General features: G+C 44.2%; 1 protein-coding gene across 1 annotated transcript in view; it reads left to right on the top strand.

Annotated features, from left to right (window-relative positions):
• Positions 1-1,538: 1,538 nt before the first annotated feature.
• SCARB2 (scavenger receptor class B member 2) overlaps positions 1,539-25,306 on the top strand; it is a 74,779-nt gene continuing 51,011 nt past the window's right edge. Inside the window, exons 1-2 of the mRNA XM_027058603.2 lie at positions 1,539-1,968; positions 23,811-23,968. Of these exons, the coding sequence (XP_026914404.1) occupies positions 1,852-1,968; positions 23,811-23,968 (275 nt within the window). The 5' untranslated portion in view covers positions 1,539-1,851. The remainder of the gene's footprint in view (positions 1,969-23,810; positions 23,969-25,306) is intronic.

Raw genomic sequence — 25,306 nt, forward strand, 5'->3', positions numbered from 1 at the left:
CTGTCTGCAGATTCTCATTGATGGCAGCTGGGAGGCAGCAATGCACAGGGTAGAAAAGGCAGGAGCTTTGGAGGCTACCAGGTGAGCATTCTTGTCTAGACAGGCTCCACCCTTCAGCAACTGGTTGAGCTTGTTAGGTTACTTACCTTTCAGAGCCATGGTGTCCTTGTGTATCAGATGGGAATAATAATACAATAGGGACCAAGAAAACGTACTTGTCAGTTCTTGTGCAGAACATAACTGACCCACAGATCTGTCCCAGAGGCTGAGAATTGACATCCGTCCTCTGATATTCATCCCCAGCATGGTGTAGAGGCCATTTTCCTGGGGCTGCTCCTATCCCATGACTAAGTGCAAGAGGTCTATTCGTGGGAGATGCTGGACTCCTGGGACAGGCCAGTTTAGCTTGAGGACCCCCTACAGCCTTGCGGAACTCTGTTAGAGCTGCACTGTAGTATAAGAAGCTTCCTTCCACTCAACCTTCCTTCCTTGCCTCTCTACATAGGTCACACCTGTATCCTGGGTCCAGCTCTCTGGCTATGTTCCCTTCTCAGTTTCTTGCAGAGTGGCAATGTGTAGCCCTGCTTTGGCGGCGGGGGTGTGTCGGGGAATGAGACAAACAGCCACCTGGTCACAAGGTTGCTGTGAGTTTAAATAATGGGTGTCTGTAAGCACCTAACCAAAGGCTGGCGTATAGTTGACATTCATTCAACTAATATTGAGTCCCTGCTGTGTGCAGGCTTTAGCCTGTGTGCCTGGGACATAATGGTGAGCAAAGCAAATAGGAACAGTGTCACGGCCACTTGCTTGAGGCTTCTTACTGTAGCGTCTCACAGCTGAGGGATAAAGTCCCAACTCTTCTAGGGGACACAAAGAGACTTTCAGAGTCTGACCCTAAGGGACCTCAACACCTCCCACCCTGCACTCTGCACACCTGAACCTAGACTCAAAAGGAATTTTTCTTTCTTCCTTCAATCTTGCTCTTTCACCCCCAATGTCTTAGCACACTTGTTTCCTCTCCTTGAAATACCTCTCACACCCTTGCACACACCCCTTCCACATTCCCCAAGATCCATTTCAATTGTGGGGTCCTAGGTGCCCCCCCCTCCCGGGGGGCAGAACACGCTTGCGGGCACAGATCTCAGCACGCACCTCGGAAGAGCACTTGTAACATTGTACATGAACTGCTGTAACAGTGTCCTGCTAACTGGTGAGCCTGTCTAGAGCAGGGGCAATGTGGTATCCACCCCGCATCCCCAGTGCTTGGCACTTGGTAGGTCCGCAGTTGACTCGTGCGAAGCGGCTGTGTGAATGGCCGTGGGAGTCCAGGCGAATTTCCGGAGTGACCCGGGCGGGCCTGCGTCGGGGAGGCGGGGGCGCATCTGGGCTCGGCCGCGGTCCGTGAGCCGCAGCGCCGGGGGGCCGCCCGGGACGCGCGCGGCTCGCTCGGGCCGAATCGCGGCGGCCGCCGCGGGGCACATGACTGCGGGCTCAGCCTCCGCCCCGCCCGTTTCCCCGCGCAGCTGCTGGCAGTCGCCTCCCGGGGCTGCGGCGAACCGGGCCGGCGAGCGTCACCGCCCTGCGCGCTCCCTCTCTCGCTCCTGACTAAGAGGGGCCAGCGCCCGACTGCCCGAGCGAGGGAAACCGAAACCGAAGCGGGTCGTCCCCTCCCCGGGCCGCCAGGCAGGCGCGCGGGAGCCGGAGCCCAGCCGCGGAGCCGGGAGCCGCGCGCTGAGCCGGGACCGCGGGCACCTCGGGGTCGCGGGTGTTCAGGCCGCTGCAGCCGCGGCCCCTCCCTCCTTCCTGTCGAGTCGCCGGCCCGCGAGGCCCGGCCCGGGAGCGGCGTGCAAAATGGGCAGGTGCTGCTTCTACACGGTCGGGACGCTGTCCCTGCTCCTGCTGGTGACCAGCGTCACACTGCTGGTGGCTCGGGTTTTCCAGAAGGCCGTGGACCAGACCATCGAGAAGGTGAGGCTGGCGAGGTGTGTGTGTGTGTGTGTGTGTGTGTGTGTGTGTGTGTGTTCGCGCGCGCGCTCCCGTGTTGGGCGGGGGACACTTCCAGCCCACCCTCCGACTGCTGTACCTCCTGCAAAGAACATCTGCACCCCGGCAGACCCTCCCGACGAGAACCCTCCTTTCGTATTTGTCTTCTCGAGGTTGGTAGGTAAGGGTTCAAGAAGGATGGGGAGGAATAATAGGATAAAATTATGGGTCTAGACTTTTTTTTTTAAGCTTTCACTTACATTCTATCATTTGCATACCCCTCCACGCCCTCTCTACGCCCCAGTCTCAGCTCGGCCCAAACATATTTCCCACCCACTTCATGAAAAAGCAAAACTAAATGAAAAACACCACAGCCCAGGCAGGTTTCTTGGCTGCTTGCTGTGGCCTTTGAAGTGGTGTAGGGCTGTGAATGAGAAGCGGCGTGCGGTCTATTGTGTTCTTGCCTTCCTGGACTGGGCAGGGCAGTCAGCAGAGAGGGCAGGCCTCTGGACTGGGTAACATTTCAGTCCATCAGAGTCTCCGCAGGGTACCTTCCAACTAAGCATGTGGTATCTTGTACCCATCCTCTGTGTTGCTTTGTCTCACTTTGGATTCTTGTTCTTCTTAAATTACCATAAACTTCAGGCAAGGATGCATTGAGGTTCTCGAAAGAATCTGAACCTGTCTTTTAGCCTAGATGAGTGGCCTGGAGAGTTGATCATTTCAGAAGACATGTGGGTCATTTGACTTTACCAGTGCTCATTCCTTCTGCCCTTTCACACACATCCACCAATCTGTGTGGAAAGAGGAACAAGAGAGAGTTACTGGGATCACTTTTTCCTTAAAAAAAAAATAATAATAATTGGAGCAGCCTTTCTTGTTAGCACCGATAACCACAAGTTTAATTTCTGCCACTGGTTTTCACTTGCTGCTGGATGGATTAAAAAAAAAAAAAAAACAGTTTGATCACTGAACTCCCAGTCAAGTTGTGTCATCCAGGTGGCAACAGACATGTTCCTTTATTTTTAAAAAAAATTTTTTTTAATATTTATTTATTTTTGAGACAGAGAGAGACAGAGCGTGAACAGGGGAGGGGCAGAGAGAGAGAGGGAGACACACAATCTGAAACAGGCTCCAGGCTCTGAGCTGTCAGCACAGAGCCCGATGCGGGCCTCGAACTCACGGACCATGAGATCATGACCTGAGCCGAAGTCGGCCGCTTAACTGACCGAGCCACCCAGGTGCCCCCAGACATGTTCCTTTAATAGAGGTCATGAAAAGCCATCAGTTACTTGAAATCTGGCAGTTAAAGGTAAATTAAAAAAAAAAGAAAAGTCATGGTAAAGCATAATTTAATTTTAAAGTTTATGTTAAGGAAACATTAAGTTCACATTTTTTATTAAAGTTTACTTATTTATTTTCAGAATGAGAGAGAGAGAGAGAGGGAGGGGCAGAGAGAGAGGAAGAGAGAGAACCCCAAGTAGGGTCTATGCTCTCAGTGCAGAGCACCACATGGGGCTTGATCCCATGAACCATGAGATCATGACCTGAGCCGAAATTAAGAGTCAGACACTTAACCAATGAGCCACTCAGGCACCCCTAAGTTCACATTATTAAGGAAAGATGAAACCCACTGTCTGAGCTTCTCAAAGACCACTGTTTTCCCTGAGTACCCATGAAGGAAGAAAACTAAACGGCATCTTTTCTGCTCTTGGCCACCTGTAAATCCATGGCAAGATTGTTTAGGAATATAAACCCTTCCCTGGATGACCAGAGTTAAGCAATGCAATTACAGTCCCTATGTGAATCTTCTTGTGTGGCTTTAAAAGGCTGTTTCAGAAGAGCCCTATGAGAGGAGCTGTCTCCCTGGTGCCTCAGATGTTACCAGCCCTCAGATGCTTTGTGGGTCTCCATTTCATGGACAGGTAGGGAGGTGGCTGTATGGCAGCTTGCCTGGGCCTTGAGTTTGCACTGATACTTGGTGATTGGCTTTTTTATCTGGTTTTCTCTGTGAGGAATGGACTCTGATCAGACTAATAAATCATAGTACAGGGGAAGTGGATTTTCAGAATTGCCCAACCCCGTTAAAGAACACCATGCAAGGTGGCATATACAATTAAATGACAGGGCTAGTTTCAGTGGACAGGAATGTTGCCAAGTCGGCCAGAGGGCATGCATGACCATCATTACCATTCTGTTCTCCCCAGTCACCTGCAGTGTGGTGGCCTGGGATAGTGGGACAGAGTAAGGACTCTGCAGTCTACACCCCTAGACATCAGTCCTGGTCCACCATGCTCTAGCTGCATGACCTTGGGCTGGGTTTCCTGATTCTGGGTTTCCCCATCTATAAATGAGGATAAAAACAACTCACAAAAATAGAGAGGTTGTAGGAATTATTAGGGAAAATGGGTAATTTTCGTGGCATATCTTTAGTGCTTTGTAAGTCAGTTTTATTTTTGTTAGAACCCACATGAGCAAAGGAAAAATATATGAGATTTGAAGTCAGACATCCTGTATTCAAATCCTGACCTTAACCATTTGCAAGCTTTTTGATTCTGGGCAAGTTACTGAAGTACCATGAGCCTCAATTTCATTTCTTGGGAAAGTAAGGATGTTAGCTATCTTAGGCACAGAGGTGCATTTACCATGAAGCACACAAAGCTTATGCTTGAGGCCCTCACATGCACAGGCCCTTCCAACAGCCTCCACCTAATTCTGTATCCAAAATTTTCTTTTTTCTTAGGAAGGGTCTCCTCACACTGTATAAGCTTCCCACAAACCCTGCCTCTGTGTGTGCTGTTGTGAGACTGAGGGAGGTAATCTGTGTAAAGCACCCGGGACAGTATCAGGCAGAGGATAGGTGATCAGTTACGGCTGCTGTCATTCTTTCCATTAGTATCATTATGGAACGATTCTTGACCTTAATATAGTTAACTTGACTTTAATATAATGTAATCTAGTCTGATACTCCCAGTTTGGTTTTTTTCATTTTTTTTTTTTTTTTCATCTGAAGATTTTCCATGCCCTGACTGGTCTATATCAAAAAAGAAGAGAGGAAAGGGGAGAAATTCAAATGAATAGGTTTGGCTAATTGTGAGAAGCAAAGTAACATAATCCCTATTAGAATAATTTGCAGGGAGATTTTAAGATTAAAGGGAGATTTAAATTTTGGCCGGTGAATGGAGTGGAAGGAAGCAAGACAATTTGATTCCATTCTTTGTTTAGTTTTTGTTTTTGTTTTTGTTTTTGTTTTTTTGAGAGAGAGTGAGAGAGAGAGAGAATGATCCGGGGGAGAGGAGCAAAGGGAAAGAGAGAGAGAATCCTAACCAGGCTCCATGCTCGTGGAGCCTGATGCAGGACTCAATCCCATGACACCTGAATTCATGACCTGGGCCAAAATCAAGAGTTGGATGCTCGACCGACTGAACCACCCAGGTGCCCCTGGCTCCATTCTTGGCCTCGCTGGTTACCGCCTTGTATTGAGCAAGCCCTGTAATTCTTTCTGCTTCAGTTTTCTCAGTTGCAAAACAGGCACAGTAATGTCTCCCTCGTTGTCTGCTCACACCCACTTCTTAGAGGATATTCTGAGCACTAACCAGGCCTTCTCTCTCAAGCATTTTGACTTCCTGAAGACAGAGCTTTGCAGAAACCATTTAACCTCTTTTTCCTCCTTGGAACCCGGGAGGGCAGATTTTTACGTTCTGTCTCCTTTGATGTCCCCCCTAATTGTCCTGGCACTCAGCACACACCGGTAGGTACACAACAAATGCCTGTTGCCTCACATTTGATCATTGTAGTTGAAAGAGCAGTGTTCTAGGAATCAGCAGAACTTGGTTAACATTCTTTGTTTCTGTCATTATGAAATACTTGGGTGAAGTTGAGCAAGCCCAGTAGCGAATATTGAACCCCTCAAAAAACCTTGGGTTTCTCATTTTGAAATAACACCTGCCTTAGAGTTGTCGCCAGGAGTGAAGTAAAAGGATTGCTGGAAAAAAGCACCTTGCGGAGGGCCCAGATGGTAACATTTGTGACTGTTTTCAACTATCGTTTTCTCATCTGTGAACTGAAGCTTATGTCGAGAGAAGGTTCCTTCTAGCTCCAGACTTCTGAGATTCTGTGCCTCAGGCGTGTGAGCTTTGTTTAAGAGCAACATTGCAGCTCAGAATATTAAGCTTGCCCTTAGACGCATGGACAGTTTGAACGCCTCCCAGAAATGGGGCTGCAGTGCCAGCCAGAGTCAGGGCTGGTGAAGAAGAAATGGGCTGGCAAGGGAACCAGTGAGAAGAAAAGAGACGGCTCACAGGTTTTCCTTCCTGTGCCCAGGCCAAGGAAGGGTGAAAGCATTCGGTGTCAGGGATGAGATGAACAGGACAAATATACTTATCCTTGGCTGGGACCTGAGGCTCTGGGTAAGCGACATCAGCTAGCCTCTTTTAGGAGCCATGTAACTTGGGAGCCGTTCTGCTGATGCCTCAAAAAATGAGTTACGATCACCGCTAAATTAACCAAATAACATTAAAGGTGAATGTGTGGGGGTCTTCTTTTTTACAGTTGAATTAGTTAAACATCTTCACGTATGTGTATGTAAAGACAATCAACTGTATCCAATCTTAAAAGGATCTTTCTTGCATCTCCTGAATTGCCTGTTTTCAGGGTTATGACGACTTAGGACCTTAGAATAAGAAAAAACCTTAAGCACCACTTAATCTGTTATTTTACAGTCAAGGAACCTGAGCCTGTGCCAGTTTTTTAAAAAATTTATTTAGCGAGAGGGGGAGAGCAAGCGAGTGCACGAGAGAAAGCAGGGAAGGGACAGAGAGAGAAGGACAGAGAAAAAGAAAGGGAGAGAGAGAGAGCGTGAGCAGGGGAGGGGCAGAGAAAGGGGGAGAGAGAGAACCCCAAGCAGGCTTCTCACGTCCAATGCAGAGCCCGATGATGGCTCGAACTGACGAACCAGGAGATCACGACCTGAGCCAATATTAAGAGTCAGACGCTCAACTGACTGAGCCACTTGGGCGGCCCCAAGCCTATGTCAGTTTTTAAATATGATGGTGGGTATCAAACTGCCTTTATATTTATGTGCCACTAGAAATGTAAATAACTGACTTATCAGAGGTTGGATGGAGGGGAAGGGGTAGGGTTAGGCATGCAAGCTGGGTCTCCTAAATCACTTTTCCCACCCCAAGGATGAGCGTATACTCTGTTGCCTGCAACAGTCCTGATTTATCTACACCTGTTGTCCTGGCATAATTACTGGCACCCTCTTTTCTTTTAAAAGATCCTTGGTTTGGAGCACCTGGGTGGCTCAGTCAGTTAAGCGTCTGACTTTGGCTCAGCTCATAATCTCAGGGTTCGTGGGTTCGAGCCCCGCATCTGGTTCTGTGCTGACAGTGTGGAGCCTGGAGCCTGCTTCAGATTCTCTGTCTTCCTCTCTCTCTGCCCCTCCTCTGCTCACATTCTGTCTCTCAAAAATAAACATTTTAAAAAATTACAGTTTAAAAGATCCTTGGTTTGGGATACCTGGGTGGCTCAGTCAGTTAAGTGTCCAACTTTTGATTTTGACTCAGGTTATGATCTCATGGTTTGTGAGTTCGAGCCCCACATCAGGCTCTGCACTGGCAGTGTGGAGTCAGCTTGGGATTCTCTCTCTCCCTTTATGCCCCTCCTCCACTAATGTTCTCTTTCTGTGTCTCTCTCTGTCTGTCTCTTTCTCTCAAAAATAAATAAACATTAAAAAAAATAAAAGATCCTTGGTTTGGATAATAAGTTCTATCCTCACATACCACATTCTCCTCCACTTCTTAGCAATAAAAGGAGCAAGAAGCTAAGGCCAACTCAAGCTGGCTGCAGAACGGTAATTTTTTTTTTTTTTTTGTAAAGCTGGAAGAGGAAGCTCCTGGAAGTCTAAGGGTGAGAACCACAGGACAGTAAGGCCTCCTAAGAGTACAGTAGAAACTGGAAAGTTAGCAGGACCCAGGCACCCTCTGTGTCCCCCCACTGTTCCTCTTGTTGCCCTACCGAATAGTTTCCTCTGTTTACTTGTTGGGCCCGGGCTGTTTACTCATCCAGTGCTCCCTCAGCCCCAACCCCATGTGACACTCCAGCTGCTGGCCTCCCATGGACATGGTTTATCTCTTGGTTTCTCCCTTCCAGATTTGTGACAGAGTAATGTGATTGGCTCAGCATGAGCAGAAATTATAGATCCTTAAACAGAGGCAGTAGTATCCTCACAAGATTCTTTAACTCTTAAGCAAAATTATCCAACCCCTCCTTGGCTTTTAGAAACATGATCTTGTGATATCAAAATCATACTATGTTTCTTTCAACATCTTACTGATTCATGGTGACCACGAATGCATTCATTATTAATGGCTAAGACAATGGAGTAAACCAGTAGTTGTCATTGTGGTCCCTAGACTCTAGGAATGACATCAAAATCACTTATGGAGTTTAAAAAATACAGATGCAAGGCATGTGGGTGGCTCAGTTAGTTAAGCGTCTGACTTGATTTTGGCTCAGGTCATCATCTCACAAGTAACTGAGATCGAACCCTGTGTGGGCTCTGTGCTGACAGAGAGGAACCTGCTTGGGATTCTCTCTCTCCCTCTCTCTCTGCCCCTCCACTGTTCATTTGCCTGCACATGTGCTGTCTTTCTCTCTCAAGAGAGATAAATAAACATTTAAATAAATAAAGTCAAAATAAAAAATACAGATGCTACCAGCCCTGCTGAATCACACTCCTTAGGCCTGGCACCCAAGTTGAAAAGCAGACTATGAAGGGGCATCTGAGTGGCTCAGTCAGTTAAGCCTCTGACTTCAGCTCAGGTCATGATCTCACAGTTCGTGGGTTCAAGCCCCACGTTAGGCTCTGTGCTGACAGCTCAGAGCCTGGAGCCTGCTTCAGATTCTCTGTCTCCCTCTCTCTCATCCCTCCCCTGCTCATACTCTGTCTCTCTCTCACTCACCCTCTGTCTCAAAAATAAATAAACATTAAAAAAACTAAAAAATAAAAAGCTAACCATCAAGCTGTGACTGGTTTGGATGGTGGTTATGGCAGCCCACATCTTCACTCCTCCAGATTTTTTTTTTTTTAACCTTTGTATTTTATTCTTTATTTTTGTTTATTTTTCTGATAGGAAATACATGCCATTATAAAAAGTCAGATGCAACAAAAATTAATAAAACAAAGATAACTACTGTTAACATATTGTTAATTATTCCATGTTTTTATTTGTGCACACATACTAACAGATACACTTTACAAAAATGAGATGCTTCTGTTCCCACTCTATTTATTTTTAATTTCATCTAGTAAGGTTGACATATAAGAGAGATGATAATTCTAGTTGAGGATATTACTACTAGTGATTACTATTATTCTTCAAGTTTACATTAAAGGAAAGATGGGGGGAGGGGAAGGTTGTTGTTTGTGAGAACCGTTTTTGCTTTCTTGCTTAATAAAGTGCAAGCTTTCATTCTGTCAGGCCACAGCAAAGGGGCCATCTGTTCTGCCAGACATTTGCTTGTTTCCTGGGGAAGAATCAGCAGGTGGGATTGTAAGAGCATTAATGAAAACATAGGATGTTAGCCAAGTGACTAGGCATTTATGGCCTGTATCTTCAAGATATGTATATACTATATATACATGGTATACTAAATGAGGGGACCATTTTTCATCAAAACTGGTAACTAGTCAAAAGCAACTGAGGAAAATAAGGCTACTTTTGGTTTTTGCAGTCTATATCTAAAAATATTTACATATATACTTTGGCAGTCATTCATTTATTTAGCAAATATTTACCGAGTGTGGACCATTTGCGAGGCAATGTGCTGGGAGCCGTGGATACAGTAATAAAGTAGACACAGTCCCTACACTTACAGAATTTATAATCTAATTCAAATTTTTTGGGCTCAGGCCCCTTTACATTCTTAAACTGAAGACCCTAAAGAACTTACATTTGGGTGAGTTATATCTATCAATATTTACAATATTAGAAATTAAAACGGGTAAATTTTTGAAGCACAAGAATACACAAACACGTATTAGCTGTCAGAGAGCAATGACATCATTACATGTCTGGTGACCTCTAGAAAACTGCACTCTACACTCATGAGGGAATGAGCATGAAAAGGGCAACTAATATCTTAAGATTATTAGGAAAATAGTTTTTAACCCTGTGGACCCCCTCAGAGGGTCTTGGGGGCCCCCAGGGGCCCTCAGGCCACACTCTGAGAGCTGCTGATCTAGTTTTCATTTAATTAATTATGACAATTTTTAGAATAACTTTAAAAAATCACTTCATATCCCTGTTGTTTCTGTAAGAACAGTTTGGAAACTATGCTATTAATGTCTTCAAACCACCAGGATTTTGTCTAGTGTGTTTTACACATGTTCCTTGGTCTCCACACAAGTCCATGGTTAAAGATGGTAGTTTGGGTCATCAGAGATGCGGGTTCAGTGAATGCCCTGCTTTCCCTGTGTGCTAATCAGACTAGACTAGACCATCAGCATCTCCGTAATTGAATTATTGCATAATTCCCCTCCAGCCTCAGCCCTGCCAGGGATTTTCGAAGATGGGGGCCCTGCCAGTTTTAGCTTTGTGCCATCGTCCCTACCACCAAGTGCACCGTCACACAAAATGCATGTTCAGTAAATATTACTCAGATGAGTGGAAGGACGAATAGATGAAAACTTACATCTTCGGGGATGATTTCCTTTGCATATTATTGCTCGTGTTGTTCTTCAGCTTCACGCTTTCGTTACGCTCTGTAGACCAGTGGTCATTGATTGCCTCACTATACCTTTAAAATCTAGAAACTTCACCCAAGAACTCAAGTTTCCAGCCTCTCTTGAAACATGTGGATGCTGTGCGTGCTAGTCTGTGTTCACAGTCTGAGCAGAATGGGGCTGCCCTTCAGAGGGGACCTCCCTCCTGATTCCCATGGCCCTTCTCATTCCTGTTGGCTCCCTAACTCTGAGGCGCAGGGAAGGTGCCCTTTGTCATCGTGCCTGCCCTGGTGTCTCTCTCAGAGTAGAGAAAAATACCTGTTTGTATCTGAACCTCGTTACCAAAAGAGGAAGGTAAACGAAGGTAAACGAAGAAAGGAAGGTAAACGAAGGTAAAAGAAGGAAAATGAAAGAGCCCCAGAGGGTCATGTGTTTGGCAAAAATGAAAGCGGGCATATTTCTATGGAAAAATGAGTATCATCGCTAGGGTCTGCCATGCACACTATTGTGCAAACTCACATCACCTCACTCGCCACACCCACCTGGCCCCTTCAGCACTGAGTTTCACACTCTGTAGAGAAAGAGAGGCAGAATACCATTGTTATAATGGTGAGATCACTCTTGCAAGCCCCACTTTAAGAGTAGTTGCTTTTATTTTTTTTTTGTAAATTTTTTTTTTCAACGTTTATTTTATTTTTGGGACAGAGAGAGACAGAGCATGAACGGGGGAGGGGCAGAGAGAGAGGGAGACACAGAATCGGAAACAGGCTCCAGGCTCTGAGCCATCAGCCCAGAGCCTGACGCGGGGCTTGAACTCACGGACCGCGAGATCATGACCTGGCTGAAGTCGGACGCTTAACCGACTGCGCCACCCAGGCGCCCCAAGAGTAGTTGCTTTTAACACTGTACTTCTGATAATCAACAGTAATGGAAGGGAGAGGAGGCAGAGATAGAAGTAGGTGATGAACGCATCACTTATATCGACTTTGAGAGATACAGTTGCAACCAAACAGGCTGTAAAATAATAAGAGGGGCTCCACGAGTTACACACAGAACCCGGCATTGTTTTCTTGGGCCACACTTCTTATGTATTCACGTCTAAAATCCTCTTTCTCAGTCACTCCTTCAACCACACCCTCTGCATACACATCTATTTCTCCAATGCCTGGTCCTTTTTTTTTTTTTAAGTATTTATTTATTTATTTATTTATTTATTTAGAGACAGAGCACAAATTGGGGGAGCGGCAGAGAGAGAGAGAGAGAGAGACAGAGAGACAGAGAATCCCAAGCAGTCTCCACAGAGCCAGCATGGAGCCTGATGCGGGGCTCGAACTCGCAAAGCTGCGAGATCGTGACCTGAGCCAAAACCAAGAGTCAGGTGCTTAACTGACTGAGCTACCCAGGTGCCCCTCACCTGGTCATTTTGATTAAGTTTCCATCTGGTGGCTGCTTTCTCTCTCTTTGGGCTGGCAGTTCTCAACCCTGGTTTCACATTTGTTATTATGTGGAAGCATTTAAAGAGTCCTCCAGCGGGTGTTTGGTAGCAGGAGCTTTTCAGGAAGGCTACCCCATCCTGCTGTCCTGTCTGTCATTTATAGAGTAGCAGCTTCCACATGAACTAACATTTGAATGTCAACTGTCAGATCTCATTAGGTGAATTATTACGATTGCAATTAAAGCAAAATGAGTTCATCAGCAGTGACATAAAAAAAAGTCAATGCGTTTGTTCCTGAGTTAAAATAAGGTCAGAGAATTAGGGTAGAATGCTAATGGTAGGCTTATTCCTTTTACCTCAACAGAGAATAAGAAAAGGTAAGTAATGGGAATGACTTACATTACTAGGAGAGTCTGGATTGGGTGTGTTTAATTTAACAGAGGAATTTTTATAAATTTTTTTTTAACATTTTTATTTAGTTTTGAGAGACAGACAGAGACAGAGCATGAGAGGGGGAGAGGCAGAGAGATGTGGGGAACGCAGAATCTAAAGTAGGCTCCATGCTCTGAGCTGTCAGCACAGAGCCCATCATGGGGCTCGAACCCACGAAACCGTGAGATCATGACCTGAACCGAAGTCGGATGTTTAACCGACTGAGGAAGTCAGATGCTTAACCAACTGAGCCACCTAGGCGCCCCTCAGGGAGAAATTTTTAAAAAACAAAGCAAACCAGCAAACTGGTATTTTGCTATTTGGGGAGTTTTATCAATCTGGAGTCTAGTGAGAATCATTCACATGTTGTTAGCCCAGGTTGCCCATGTTGGCCTGCATTTTCTCTGGGTGAGTTTAGACTGTGTAGATGGTGATGTGGATGCTGAAGTTGTGTCTAATTATTCAGTAGCACTCTGTTGAACTAAAAGAACAACGAGGAGCCTTCTTGAGTCCTGAAAGTTTCCTTAAAAGTATTACTTACTCCCATCCAAGCCTAATGCAGTTCCCTCAGTGTTTATTATCATTTGGAAGTAGTTTATGCCAGGACAGCCAGTTCAACAAGCCCCCCAGTGTTGCCTTCCTGAAAGATCTCTATCAGGCTGGCTTGGAAGTATTGTGTCTTTTGGCCTTATCATGTCCTGTCAGCTCTCACTCACAGCTAACGCAGCTTGTACCTGGGGAATGGTGGGCGGTTGAGTGTCGCTGATGCAGAAAAATGCCTACCAGGGAATGACAGATGATGACAGGTGATGAGCTGCATCAGATCATGGCAGGGCTTAGTGCAGCAGGTCAAGGACCTCAGACTTTATCCTGTGAGCAGTGGGGAGAGTGTCTGCTCCCGTAGGCGCTTTTGATAGAACTCTCTGGAGGCTGAGGTGGAGAACAGACTTGAAAGGAACCTGGAGAAGAGACCATCCACAGTATTGCTGCAGTCCAGACCACCTATGGGATCAAGAGTAGAAATGGCAAAGAGGAGGAGGTAAGATCGGTAGGATTTAGGATTGGTTAGGGGAGAAAAATCATAAATCCACTTCTGGTCACATCGACTTTCAGCAGCCTGTGGGATGTCCAGGTGGGGATTTTAGGATGGGTCCATACAACAGAGATGATCCAAATAATTTCAGGCAGAAGCCCTTCTTTGGGCTGAATTACTGGGCCTTGCACGTAATTGTCCACTAACTGCTTCATGCATGCCAATTTTGTGTCCTTAGCTAAATTTCTTTGTGAGAACAGGGCCTGTGTCTGTTGGTCACGTAGAAATCTCTCCATATGGGGGCACCTGGGTGGTCAGTCGGTTATGCATCCAACTCTTAGATTTCAGCTCAGGTCATGATCTCATGGTTCGTAGGTTTGAGCCCCGTGTTGCACTCCACGCTGATGGCATACAGCCTGCTTTGGATTCTCTCTCTCTCTCTCTCTCTCTCTCTCTCTCTCTCTCTCTCCTTCTCTCTCTCTCTCTGCCCCCCACCCCTCAAAAATAAATAAATAAAGTTAAAAAACATTTTAAAAAGAAATAAATCTCTCCATATATACATATTGGCTAATTAGCTGAAAATAAGTTTTCCAGTTTAAATGATTAATTTGGTTGTTGAGACTACAGATTCACCACACGACTCAATAATCCTTCCAATATTTCTTTAGGTAGTAGTACTACAATACTATGCGTAAAAAAAAAAAATTCATCATGTTCTACTTGGCTAAAATTTATAAGCAATATCCAAAGTCACATTGTAAAACTGGTTTAGGACCTTACATTGATCTTTAGCGTAACTGGAAAACTCAGTTGATTACAGGGTTTGCCTGGTAACTGTCACAGCCCCAGCAAAATCGTCAGTGAGGAAGAGCAGTTGTTCCCAAGCCACAGCTTTATGTCTAAATTGTGCAAAGGGCTCCTCAGGGGAACTGGTTTGTTGCATTGGGCAGAATTAATGACTTCTTGTGCCAAACATTCTCCAGGCTTGAGGTTAAGGTTATTACTTGTTGGTTTCTGAGTCCTTCCTTTGCAGAGCAAGCTCCCGGGAGTATACAGTTGAATGCCCTGAGGATCTGGTGTAGAAACTAGAAGCGTAAGGTCAAAATGAAGCCCCTGTCTGGACCATTCTAGAGCAGGAGGTTGAGGTGCTTTGGGGGGACTCTTAGCATGAACGGTGGAGAAGCTACCTGGACACAAGGAGCTCAGCTCCCCCTTCCTCAGTCCCTCACTGTCTGTTCCAGCCCCGGGAGTTTACATGACTTCGCACAGCTGCCCTAGTTTCCTTTCCTCCAGAGGGAAGGCCTGACTCCCCAGAAACGTCTCAGAGTCTACGTGAGGGCCTCTCCATAGTTTCACTGTCTCCCTGAGGTAGGGCTGCTGGGTAAAATACAGGATGCCTAGTCAAATTTCAATTTCAGATAAGCAATGAATAATATTTTAGTGAGTATGTGTCATGCCATATTTTGATTCACTTCAGTGTATCGGTTGTTGACATCTTGCCATATTTACTTCATCTCTCTCTGATATACTCTTTCTTAAATTATTTGAATATAAGTTGCAGACATCACAATGCATTGTTCCTGAATCCTTCAGCATGTATCACCTATGAATTAGAGTACTTTGTGACACAACCCTGGGCTTTGCAGACCCACAGACCTGGACTTGACTTACTGGCTCTGTGAACTTGGAATAGCCAGTGCCACCATTTCCTTGTCTGAAAAATGGGAATTCTTGTCTTGCAGGGTTAGCGTAAGGCTTAGATGATGGCATAAAGCTCTAGCACAGCCCCCTGACTCCTAGAGATCCAGTAAATAGTAGCTGGCCATGGTGGTAATGGTACCCAAGCTGAATGTCAGGGAAGAAGATAAAAATGAAGAAGGTAACGATAAAGTCGCAACTGTTTGGGAGCAGCTGTGTGTGTGAACTTCCCTCTGCTCTTGCATTTCCCTCCTCCTTCTCTACTTGGTCTGCGTATACAGACACACACACACAACATGCAGCCCACTGTGGGACTGGCAGGGATTCCTTGACACACACCTAGCAATGGAGTAGACAAAAAGAGACACATTAAAGGTACAGGAAAAGCCAACACTCTTGAGGGCACGATTTGAAAGGAATTAAAGGTGGCGTGAGACCTGGCTTGAGTGTGGACTCAGCTGAGAGTGGCCAGGGCGAGGGGGGGTGATGGCGATAGGGGTGGAGGCAAGACACAGATGGTGAGGAGAACCTCAGGGCGAAACAGAATCTGCCATCAGCGTGAGTCTGGCAGGCTGTCAAGGATCGCTTTCATTGTTAGGCTTTGTATTTGCTTTGTGTAGTTAAGGACTCCCGTGTACTAAATGTATTTCTATCTCAAAACTGCCTTAGTCGACTTGAGATTTGGAGGAACAAGTTCAAGTCAGACTGTTATAAAAACAGCCAGTTTTACCCTCTTTTCTGGAAAGGATTGTGCCCTCCTTTCTGGAAACTCTTCTTCTTGTCTTTGGATTTTTGGTTGCTTAAGAGCTGGATGCAAACCAAAGAAGATAAACTCAGGGAGTTAACCCATGTGTCAATTCATGCTGGCTCTTTTGAGGTTCATAATTCTGAGGTGATTTTCTTTACTTTAATAAATAAGTGAGATCACGAGCCCTTTCTCACTCTGAAAGTCTTCACACACTGGGTGCTTGTCAGGATAAGTTAGCAAGAAATACAGTGTGCTAAATCAGCCATCCTGGCAATAATAGGGAAAGAAACACTGTGAGGCTGAGCGTGGGGGATGGCGGCTCTTGGAGCTTTTGTGGGAGCCCTGACCACACAGCTGATGAGGCATCAGCTTCGCCTTTGTTTTGCAAGGACAGAGGGAGAGGCTAGATGAAGTAGGTTCTCTGTGGATCCACGCCTCCTTTCCCTTGGGGCCTATTAGTGACATTTTATAGAATCTGAGTTTCTCAGATTTTCATTAAAAAAAAATAAGGGAATAATTATTTTTTCTGCTTCCAGAAGTATTTTATTTCTGTTGTAAAAAATCCCAATGCAGAAAAACGTAACAGAGAGAATGGAAGACGCCTTGTAATCCCGTCCCATAGAGATGTGTGCAATTAGATGTTTAGTGTGGATGTTTTGAGATTTTGACGGTAGTTAAAATATTGAAATTTTAAAATTAACTGTATTTTACCGCACTGACATTTTCATGTTTGAATTTTATCTGCTAGTCTTGTCCACACATTGTCTTTTTCCATTTAGCATAGATCATGAGCATGTTTCTTATTTCTGTATAGTCTTCCTAATTTTAATGGTTGCTTTCTACTCCAACCTGTGAATTATCATAATTTACTAAACCATTCTTTTCCGTTTGACATTTTGGTTATTTCTGATTTTATGCTAATTCCTCGTTGTCTCAGCCTAAACCAAATTAAAGATAGCGCTGGAAGAGAGGATCATGACTAAAGACTTCCTGCGTGGTTTCTTTTCTCTTTCATTTTTTAACATTCAACAGATTAATGGGAGTGACATGATTTCTTTTTTAATTAATTTATTCTTTTTTTGTTAAACTTTTTTTATTTTTTTCATTTTTTAAATGTTTATTTCTGAGAGAGTGCACACTCAAGCAGGGGAGGGGCAGAGAGGGGGGGACAGAGGATCACAAGTTGGTTCCATGCCGACAGCACAGAGCCTGACGTGGGGCTCGAACCCGCGAACTGCGAGATCATGACCTGAGCCCAAGTCAGACTCTTCACTGACTGAGCCACCCAGGTGCCCCTCCTTTTTTGTTTTAAATCAAGACGTGGAACCCTCCCATCCCCACTCAAGATGGCAATAATCAGGATCACAGTTACCATTCATTGAGCATTTTGAGGTGGCCTGAGATAAGCTCTCTGCTGAAATCTCATTTAATCCTTACAATCATCCTAGCCAAGCCCTCATTCCCATTTGTGCCCATGTAACCTTCTAAAACACCTCTTGCCTGTGTCAACGCAAAATAGGCAGCATGGCCCAATAATTATTGCCACATTAAAAAACAAATGCAGCCTAGGTAAAGAAGGACTATTTGAAAGGACTAGTGCAGTAGGAGGCAGGAGATGTGCATTTGGGAGATCTTTTCCCATCTGAGAAGGAGAGTAACAAGGCTGGGAAGGAGAGAAACTTAACCAAATTTGGTTCACAAGCATTTTTTCCTCACCTTTATTGAGGTATGGTTGAGAAGTAAACCATGACAAGTATGAGTTGTGTAAGTTGTGTAAATTGTTTATATATTTTGGATACTAACCTCCTATCAGGTATCTTGCAAATATCTTCTATTCAGTAGGTTGCCTTTTTTGTTCTATGGCGGTTTCCTTAGCTGTGCAGAAGCTTTTAATCTTGGTGTAGTCTCAGTAGTTTATTTTTGCTTTTGTTCCCCTTGCCTGAGGAGACATATCTAGAAAAAAATATTGCTTTGGCTGATGTCAGAGAAATTGTTGCCTGTGTTCTCTTCTAAGATTTTTATGGTTTTAGGTCTCACAATTAAGGTCTTTAATCCATTCTGAGTTGATTTTTGTATTTGGTGTTAGAAAGCAAAATGAGTGAAGGGGAGTGGGAAATACTGACTTCCAGTTAGGAATGAATAAGCCATGGGAATAAATCATGGCAATAAAAAGCAGAGGGAAGATAGTCAGTGATATTGTAATAGTGTTGTATGGTGACAGATGGTAGCTACACTTGTGAAGATAGCATTATGTATAAACTTATTGAATCACTATGTTGTACACCTGAAACTAATGTAACATTGTGTGTCAACTATACTCAAGAAATTTTAACTGTATACATTTAAGGTATACTACATGATGTTTTGAATAATGTATGCATTGTGAAATGATTATTATAATACTAATTAACATATCCTATCACCTCAGTGTGTGTGTGTGTGTGTGTGTGTGTGTGTGTGTGTGTGTGTGTGTGGTGAGAACACTTGAGATCTATTCTCTTAGCAAATTTCAAGCATACAATAAAGTATTATTAGCCATAGTCAGCATGCTGTACATTAATAGGCATTTTGTTCCTATTGATCAGTGGGAACCTGTGATTCAACTAATCAATAATGAGGCAAAAACTGGGAATGTGGAGGGTCTGAGTCTGGCCTTTTCTAGGGATAAACAGTGAGGGGAATCTTAGCTAAGTCCTATGGAAGAGTGTTTCTTTGCAGGAAGCCATTTCTTGGAACACAAAAGGGTGGTAGGTTCCTGAACCATTTACTGTTTTCCAGGAGCACTAGGCTCTGGTAAAATTCAACGTTACCGGGAGCTCAGGTTTAGAGTGAGTCCTAGGGTGGGAGGCTGACTCCATCTCCTACTAGTAAACCTTAGGCATTCCCCTAACCTTTCAGCTTTGGTCTCCAGAAGTGTAAAAACAGGGGAAATGATTTTCACTTTGTAGGTTATTAAGGGAGATTACATGAAATAAAGGGCAATATTGTGCCTGGCTCTCGATAATGCTCTGCAGCTCAGAAATCTTCCATGGCTCCCCATTGTATATCAGATGAAATCTAGGCTCCTATGACCCCGACCTACCTCTAAATGAGTCTCTCTACTCCTTATAAAACCATATGCAGTCACACCTAACACTGTCCCCTCTCTGTATGTTTTATTTTCTCATTCTCCACATTCACTATCTTTCTGATTAAGCGGAGGATTCCAGGAGAGATGGACACGGAACAGGCAGGGAGGAAGGATAGTTGAATCAACTCTGGCTGTCCATAAGGTGTCTATGACCTCCCTCTGCTTGCTGAATTTTTATTTTTTCTCCCCAGCTCATTTTAAGGACTGCCTTTCTCCATCTCAGGTCATAGAATCCACTATGTGAACACTCGCGAGACTGTTGTCTGGTATAGTCACTGGCCATGTATCACGTGCTACTTCATGCTGTCGGTTAAGTTGCATGTGTGTGTCAATACTCCCCTAAGTGGAGGCCAAGCTCCTGGCATGCAGAAACCATATCTGTGTTGATGGATATCTCTGACCATGCCTAGCACATACATAGTGTTTTGAGGACTTGCATTCATAGTTCTATCCTTTCCAAGAACCACCATGGGTATAGCACTGGTTTAAATAGGTTTTAGGAAAGGGGGGTCATGGAAGGACACAGATTTTTTTTCTTTCCACCCACAAAAGGAACTGGCTGTACTTAGCTCTTTAGGGTACTGGATTACTGAGAAAATACACAAACTGATAGGGATTAGATCTCTCATGATTATGTGATTCTAACAACACTATTGCTTTCTGGTATCTGAATGTGACAACCACTTCCTCTGGTATACTTTAAAGGCTCTTTGGATTTGTAGCTAGAGAGCTGCTGTTACGAGGCTTGGCACTTGTAACGCTTGTGACTTTGCATTTGACCACTTGTCAAATACGGGCAATTGCCTCCTGGTACCCCTCTGCACCCCTCTCCACCCCTTCTGCACCCCTCTGATTGCCTCCTAGCAAGTTCTTCTCACCTAGCCTTTTATAAGTAAAGATGATGGAAGCTGGTGTCTAAGTTTTCTAGAACTATATTTTGTTGATTGAACTAATGTTTCTTCAAGAACTGCACTGTTCTAGACACTGTGGGGAAGACTAAAGGGGGAAAAAAGGACCCATTTTTGTAGGTTAGCACCTTCTATTTTAAAAAGCTAACAGTTAACTTCGTACATGACCATACTGAATAGACACACTTCCCTTCCCATTTTTGCTTGCTGATATGGCCTGCTTCATGTTGATTCCTGTTAACTTCAATTTTTACAGGATGTTTTTTCTGACCTGGCCCCTTTTTTCCTATGAAATTCCTATGTAATGTGTTTTGGGATTCAAAGGAAGAGATGATCCATCCAGTGAAAGGGGTATTACTCAAGGAATTCACAGAGGAGAGGACATTATTGCCTTGCCCTATTCTGGAAATTTATGGGCAAGAAAAAGAGGTCCTTATTTAATGAAGCCAGACAACTTAAAAAATATCTATCCTCTAGAAGAGAAATAAATTGTTTGCATGTTAGATTTCTCGTAGTTAACATATTAGTTTTGGGTAGGTTAAATTCATGTTACTAAGCTGTTTCTGGAAGCTATATGTGTACTTTATGGTGGAGAAACTCTACTGTATATCTTGTATAACTAAAATGGGTAGTATATTTATACCTGTTGTTTTTTTATTTTTGTTTTTTTTTTAATGTTATACGCAGAAGTAGGGTTGGAAGGTAGAGAAGAGCCACCCAGGATTCCAGACCTAGCTCTGACATTAAGGAGCTGAATGAGCTTCCGCACACCCCCTTACCCTTCCAGAACCCCCATGTCACCCCTTCTCGACCTCAGCACCCTTTTCAGTTCTGGTGTTCTCTAGCTCTCTGAGCCTGATTCTTCAGATAACTAGGACTCCGGTTTAGGAGATAAGATAGAAGACCACAAGCGTTTTAAAAAATTGCCTGAAGTGACTGATTCAGCTGCTCAGGTGCCGGGCAGAGGAAGATCAGTGCATTTAGGGCAGGTGGCGAGGGCTTCTCCAAGGAGAGTCTGAGCTGAATCCGGGAAGTTGGAGGATAGGAGTTTCATGGTTTGTCTTTAAATTTTTCTGTCTCATCAAGCTGATCTCTTCTCAGCAAATCAGTGCTGGTAGTAAAGGCCAAAAATATTTCAATAATGTGTTGTTTGAGTAGAAATCTGATGATTAGACATTTTCAATGGATGCCAAACCACAAATAATCTCCAGTTCCATGGCATGGCCAACTCATGGATGTACATTTACTTTCAGCCCTCCAGATCACCAGCTTTGCTTTGATGAACTTAGGTTTTCTGCATTCATTTATCCTAGAGCCACTTTGTTTTGTCCTGCAGAGATTATTGAGATTTTTTTTTTTTTTTTTTTTTTTTGAGAGGGAGAGACCAGGAGCAGGGGAGGGACAGAGAGAGAGAAGAGAGAGAATCCCAAGCAGGCTCTGCACTGTCCGTGTAGAGCCCAATGCAGGGCTTCAACTCACACACCATGAGATCATGACCTGAGCCGATACCAAGAATTGGACAGTGAACCGACTGAGCCACCCAAGCGCCACAAGATATTTTCTATTTATAATAGAGCAATATAAGTAAGTTTCCTTGCAACATTCCTTCTATTAAATTGTGGCCTGGACTAATAAAATTTGTCATTCTGTGGGTGCCTGGGTGGCTCAGTCGGTTAAGCATTAGACTTCAGCTCAGGTCATGATCTCGCGGTTTGTGGGTTCAGCTCCGCATCAGGCTCTGTGCTGACAGCTCGGAGCCTGGAGCCTGCTTCCGATTCTGTGTCTCCCTCTCTCTCTGCCCCTCCCCCACTCATGCTCTGTCTCTGTCTCTCTCAAAAATAAATGAACATTAAACTTTTTCTTTTAAATACTAAAAATTTTAAAAATAAAATAAAAAACTAAAATTGACATTCTTTTGTGTGCTGTGTCACAGTACATTTTAGCATGTGGTATCTAACATGTTTTGAAGCCGGTCCCTTTGTCTGTTGTCACTCAAAGCCTCACTGCCAGAGGTGACCTCAGAGAATGCTTCTCTTGCAGTCTAGTCTTATTGTTTCACTGCTGGCCTTGCATTGTCTGTGTCATTTGATCTCGTTTTCCTCTTTTGATCTTTAAAAATTGTTTTCAATATCAATTTCTTAGTGATTATAAAAAATTTGGAAAATGCCAAAATTCATCAAGGAGAAAATAACAGTGATCCAGATTCCCAACATTCAAGAGTTAATGACTGTTCATATTTCAGGTTGTTTATTCTCAGTCTGTCCCTTTATCTTTCTTGTGTACTTCAATAATTTTTACTGTAAAAAATGCTGATTTTCCTCCATTAACAAATTGAGGACTGTTAGGACCTCAACCTACTGACAGTAGGTTTCTGTCTCTTAACCTTGGCCGCTGTATTAATCAGGCTTCTGTTGCAGTGCTCCATAACAGACAGTTTTCAAATCTCAGTGTCTTGTAACAGTGACATTTATTTCACACTCTTGGTGTGCCCCATGGCTGTAGTTTGAGGTTGGCTGGCCCAGCTGAACTGGGCTGGACTCCAGGTTTCATGTCTGGTCAACACATCACCATTTTAGGTGAAGGATCAACAACTACCTGAAGCATGCTTTTCTCTTGGCAAAGGGTGGTTAGTGGAAACTTGCCATGCTTTTTAAGGCCTTAGCTCAAAATTTGGGTATTCCCATCCCACCCACATTTCATTGGTCAAATCAAGTCACTTGGCCAAGCCTGAAGTCAATAGGGTGGAGAAGACTACTCCTCCCATAGGGAGCCAAGGTTTATTAGGTTGCTAGGGTTTCTGTAACAGATACCACAGACTGGGTGACTTGAACAGCACAAGTTCATTGTCTCCCAGTTCTGGGTGCTAGAAGTCTGAGATGAAGGCATCAGTAAGGTTGATTCTTTGGAGGCCTCTCTCCTGGACTTGTAGGTGTTGTCTTCTTCCTGTATCTCCACATGGTCTCTCCTTTGTATTTAGTCCTAATCTCTTCTTCTTATAAGGACATCAGTTATATTGATTACAGCCCACCCTCATGACCCCATTTAACCTGAAATTTCTCTTTAAAGACTCTATTTCCAAATGCAGTCACATTCTGAGATACTAGGCGTTAGGATTTCAATATATGAATCTGGGAGGGGGCCCATAACACATGGTAAAGGTGGGAAACGCAGGAAGGATTGTAGATAAGAAACTCTAATCAGTAAAGCTCAGCTTCCTAATCTTTAAAACAGGGGTTTGCTAGGGATTGAATGAGAAAATTCACATAAAGCCCCTACTGGTGGAGGTGGTAAGGATGGGTACGGTTCTACATCATCTGAAAGAACCAAATCCAGCCTTCTTGGTCCTATTGCCTTGTTATACCATATGGGCAAGCTACCTTCCACAGCAGTGTATAGTCAGTGGAATCTTCATAATAAAGTCAGTAGGACTTTTGGGTACTCAACCTATGACCTTGGTTTTGCTAACACCATTTCTACCTATGAACTATGGCTACCACCTTTCCTTTGCCCCAAATATTTATTGAAGACCTTTAATGTCTTCATAGGGCTGTGGGCTTCATATTGACCTAAGACATGGCCCTCCTTCTAAGGGACTACAGTTGAATGCCTATGAAAATAAGTGAGCCAGGAGGTCAGAGCAGGGAGTGACCCTCTCTCTGCCTCTATGTTCAAAGCCAACTGCCTCACACAATCTCCTTTTGGTTTTCTTCCCCAGAATATTGTATTAAGGAATGGTTCCGAGACCTTTGATTCCTGGAAGAAGCCCCCTCTGCCTGTGTATGCCCAGTTCTATTTCTTCAATGTCACCAATCCAGAGGAGATCCTCAGAGGGGAGACTCCCCGGTTAGAAGAAGTGGGGCCATATACCTACAGGTGAGTCCTGACCACATCCCTGCCATACCAACCAGAAATATGGAGTGGCTCCACTGTGGCCTGAGTCCACATCTCTTCCCATGAGCCTCCTCTGTGTGCTGGGTGGGGAGTGCAGGTTTTGGTTAAATTTGTCTGAATGCTGCTGATATTTGGCACATGACTATGACACCTCAGTAGAGAGTGACTTTATGGACTAGGGCCACTCTCAGCCTGTTAGTTTAGAAATGCAGATGCTTCCTCCTGAGCTGGCAGAAGGTGGTTATTGAGCCATGAAGAGCTAGTCCCTATCCCCAACCCTTTTAAGGTTGTCCCTTGATTCTCTTTGATGACTTTTAAGGCCTTTGTCTGTCTCCCTCCCCCACGTACAATTTTAGACCAGGTTCTAGAACTCGTGGTTGGTCTGTAGACAGGCCTTTCTTGTGTCTTATTCATTCCTTTCCCCACTGGTCCTGGGTATGAGATAACCAACTGTCAGGGTGGGTTAGAGTCTTTGGCAGTGACCACGAGCTCCAAACACTGGGGAAGTAGGAGAACTACTTTAATCGTATTTTAGAAGGTTAATAGGGGGAAGTACTCTGGGATCTTAGGGTTAGAGCATTTTCCCTATTGTTGCAATACGCCTCTCCCCCACATCCCCACCCCCCTCAATAATATTTCCAACAAAGTTTCTCCTTACCACATTTAAGAAAAAATAGTAGAGGGGGGTGCCTGGCTGGCTCAGTAAGCGGGGCATGTGACTCTTGATCTCAGGGTTATGAGTTAGAGCCGCATGTTGGGTGTAGAAATTACTAAAAAAAAATAATAATAATAAATTTTTAAAATAACAGAGGCAGCAGATAGCAAGATCTTTTTTTGTGTGTAGAAATGCTAAATGGTAAAAAAAAATGCCTCAAAATTCTGTTGTAATCTATTGCTCAATAAATGGTTGCTGACTAATTTATATTATGAATCAGTGCTACTCCCTGTGCAAGAATTCAGAGATAAAAATCTTGGTCCCTGCCTCAGGTGCTCATGGTCTAGCTCTGGAGTCGAATGCCTGTTTTCACTCACAGCAGCCACTTACTAGTATTTTCCTCATCTGGAGATAAAAATAGGACATCCACCACAGGATTGTTATCAGGGTTAAATGAGCCAATGAGTCAGTATTGTTAAAGTGCTTAGATTAATGCCTAGCACATAATTAGTGCTAAGTAAGTGTTTGATACAATTATTAGTCTTTGCGGATTGTCTTAGTCTGTGTAAATCAATATCCTGATTTGTAACGATGACGATGAACTTGTCATATAAAGGAATTTTAAGTTAAGAAAAAAAGGGAGGGTGGGCACCTGGGTGGTTCCA

Source organism: Acinonyx jubatus, chromosome B1 (genome assembly GCF_027475565.1).
Source record: "Acinonyx jubatus isolate Ajub_Pintada_27869175 chromosome B1, VMU_Ajub_asm_v1.0, whole genome shotgun sequence".
Classification (NCBI taxonomy): Eukaryota; Metazoa; Chordata; class Mammalia; order Carnivora; family Felidae; genus Acinonyx; species Acinonyx jubatus.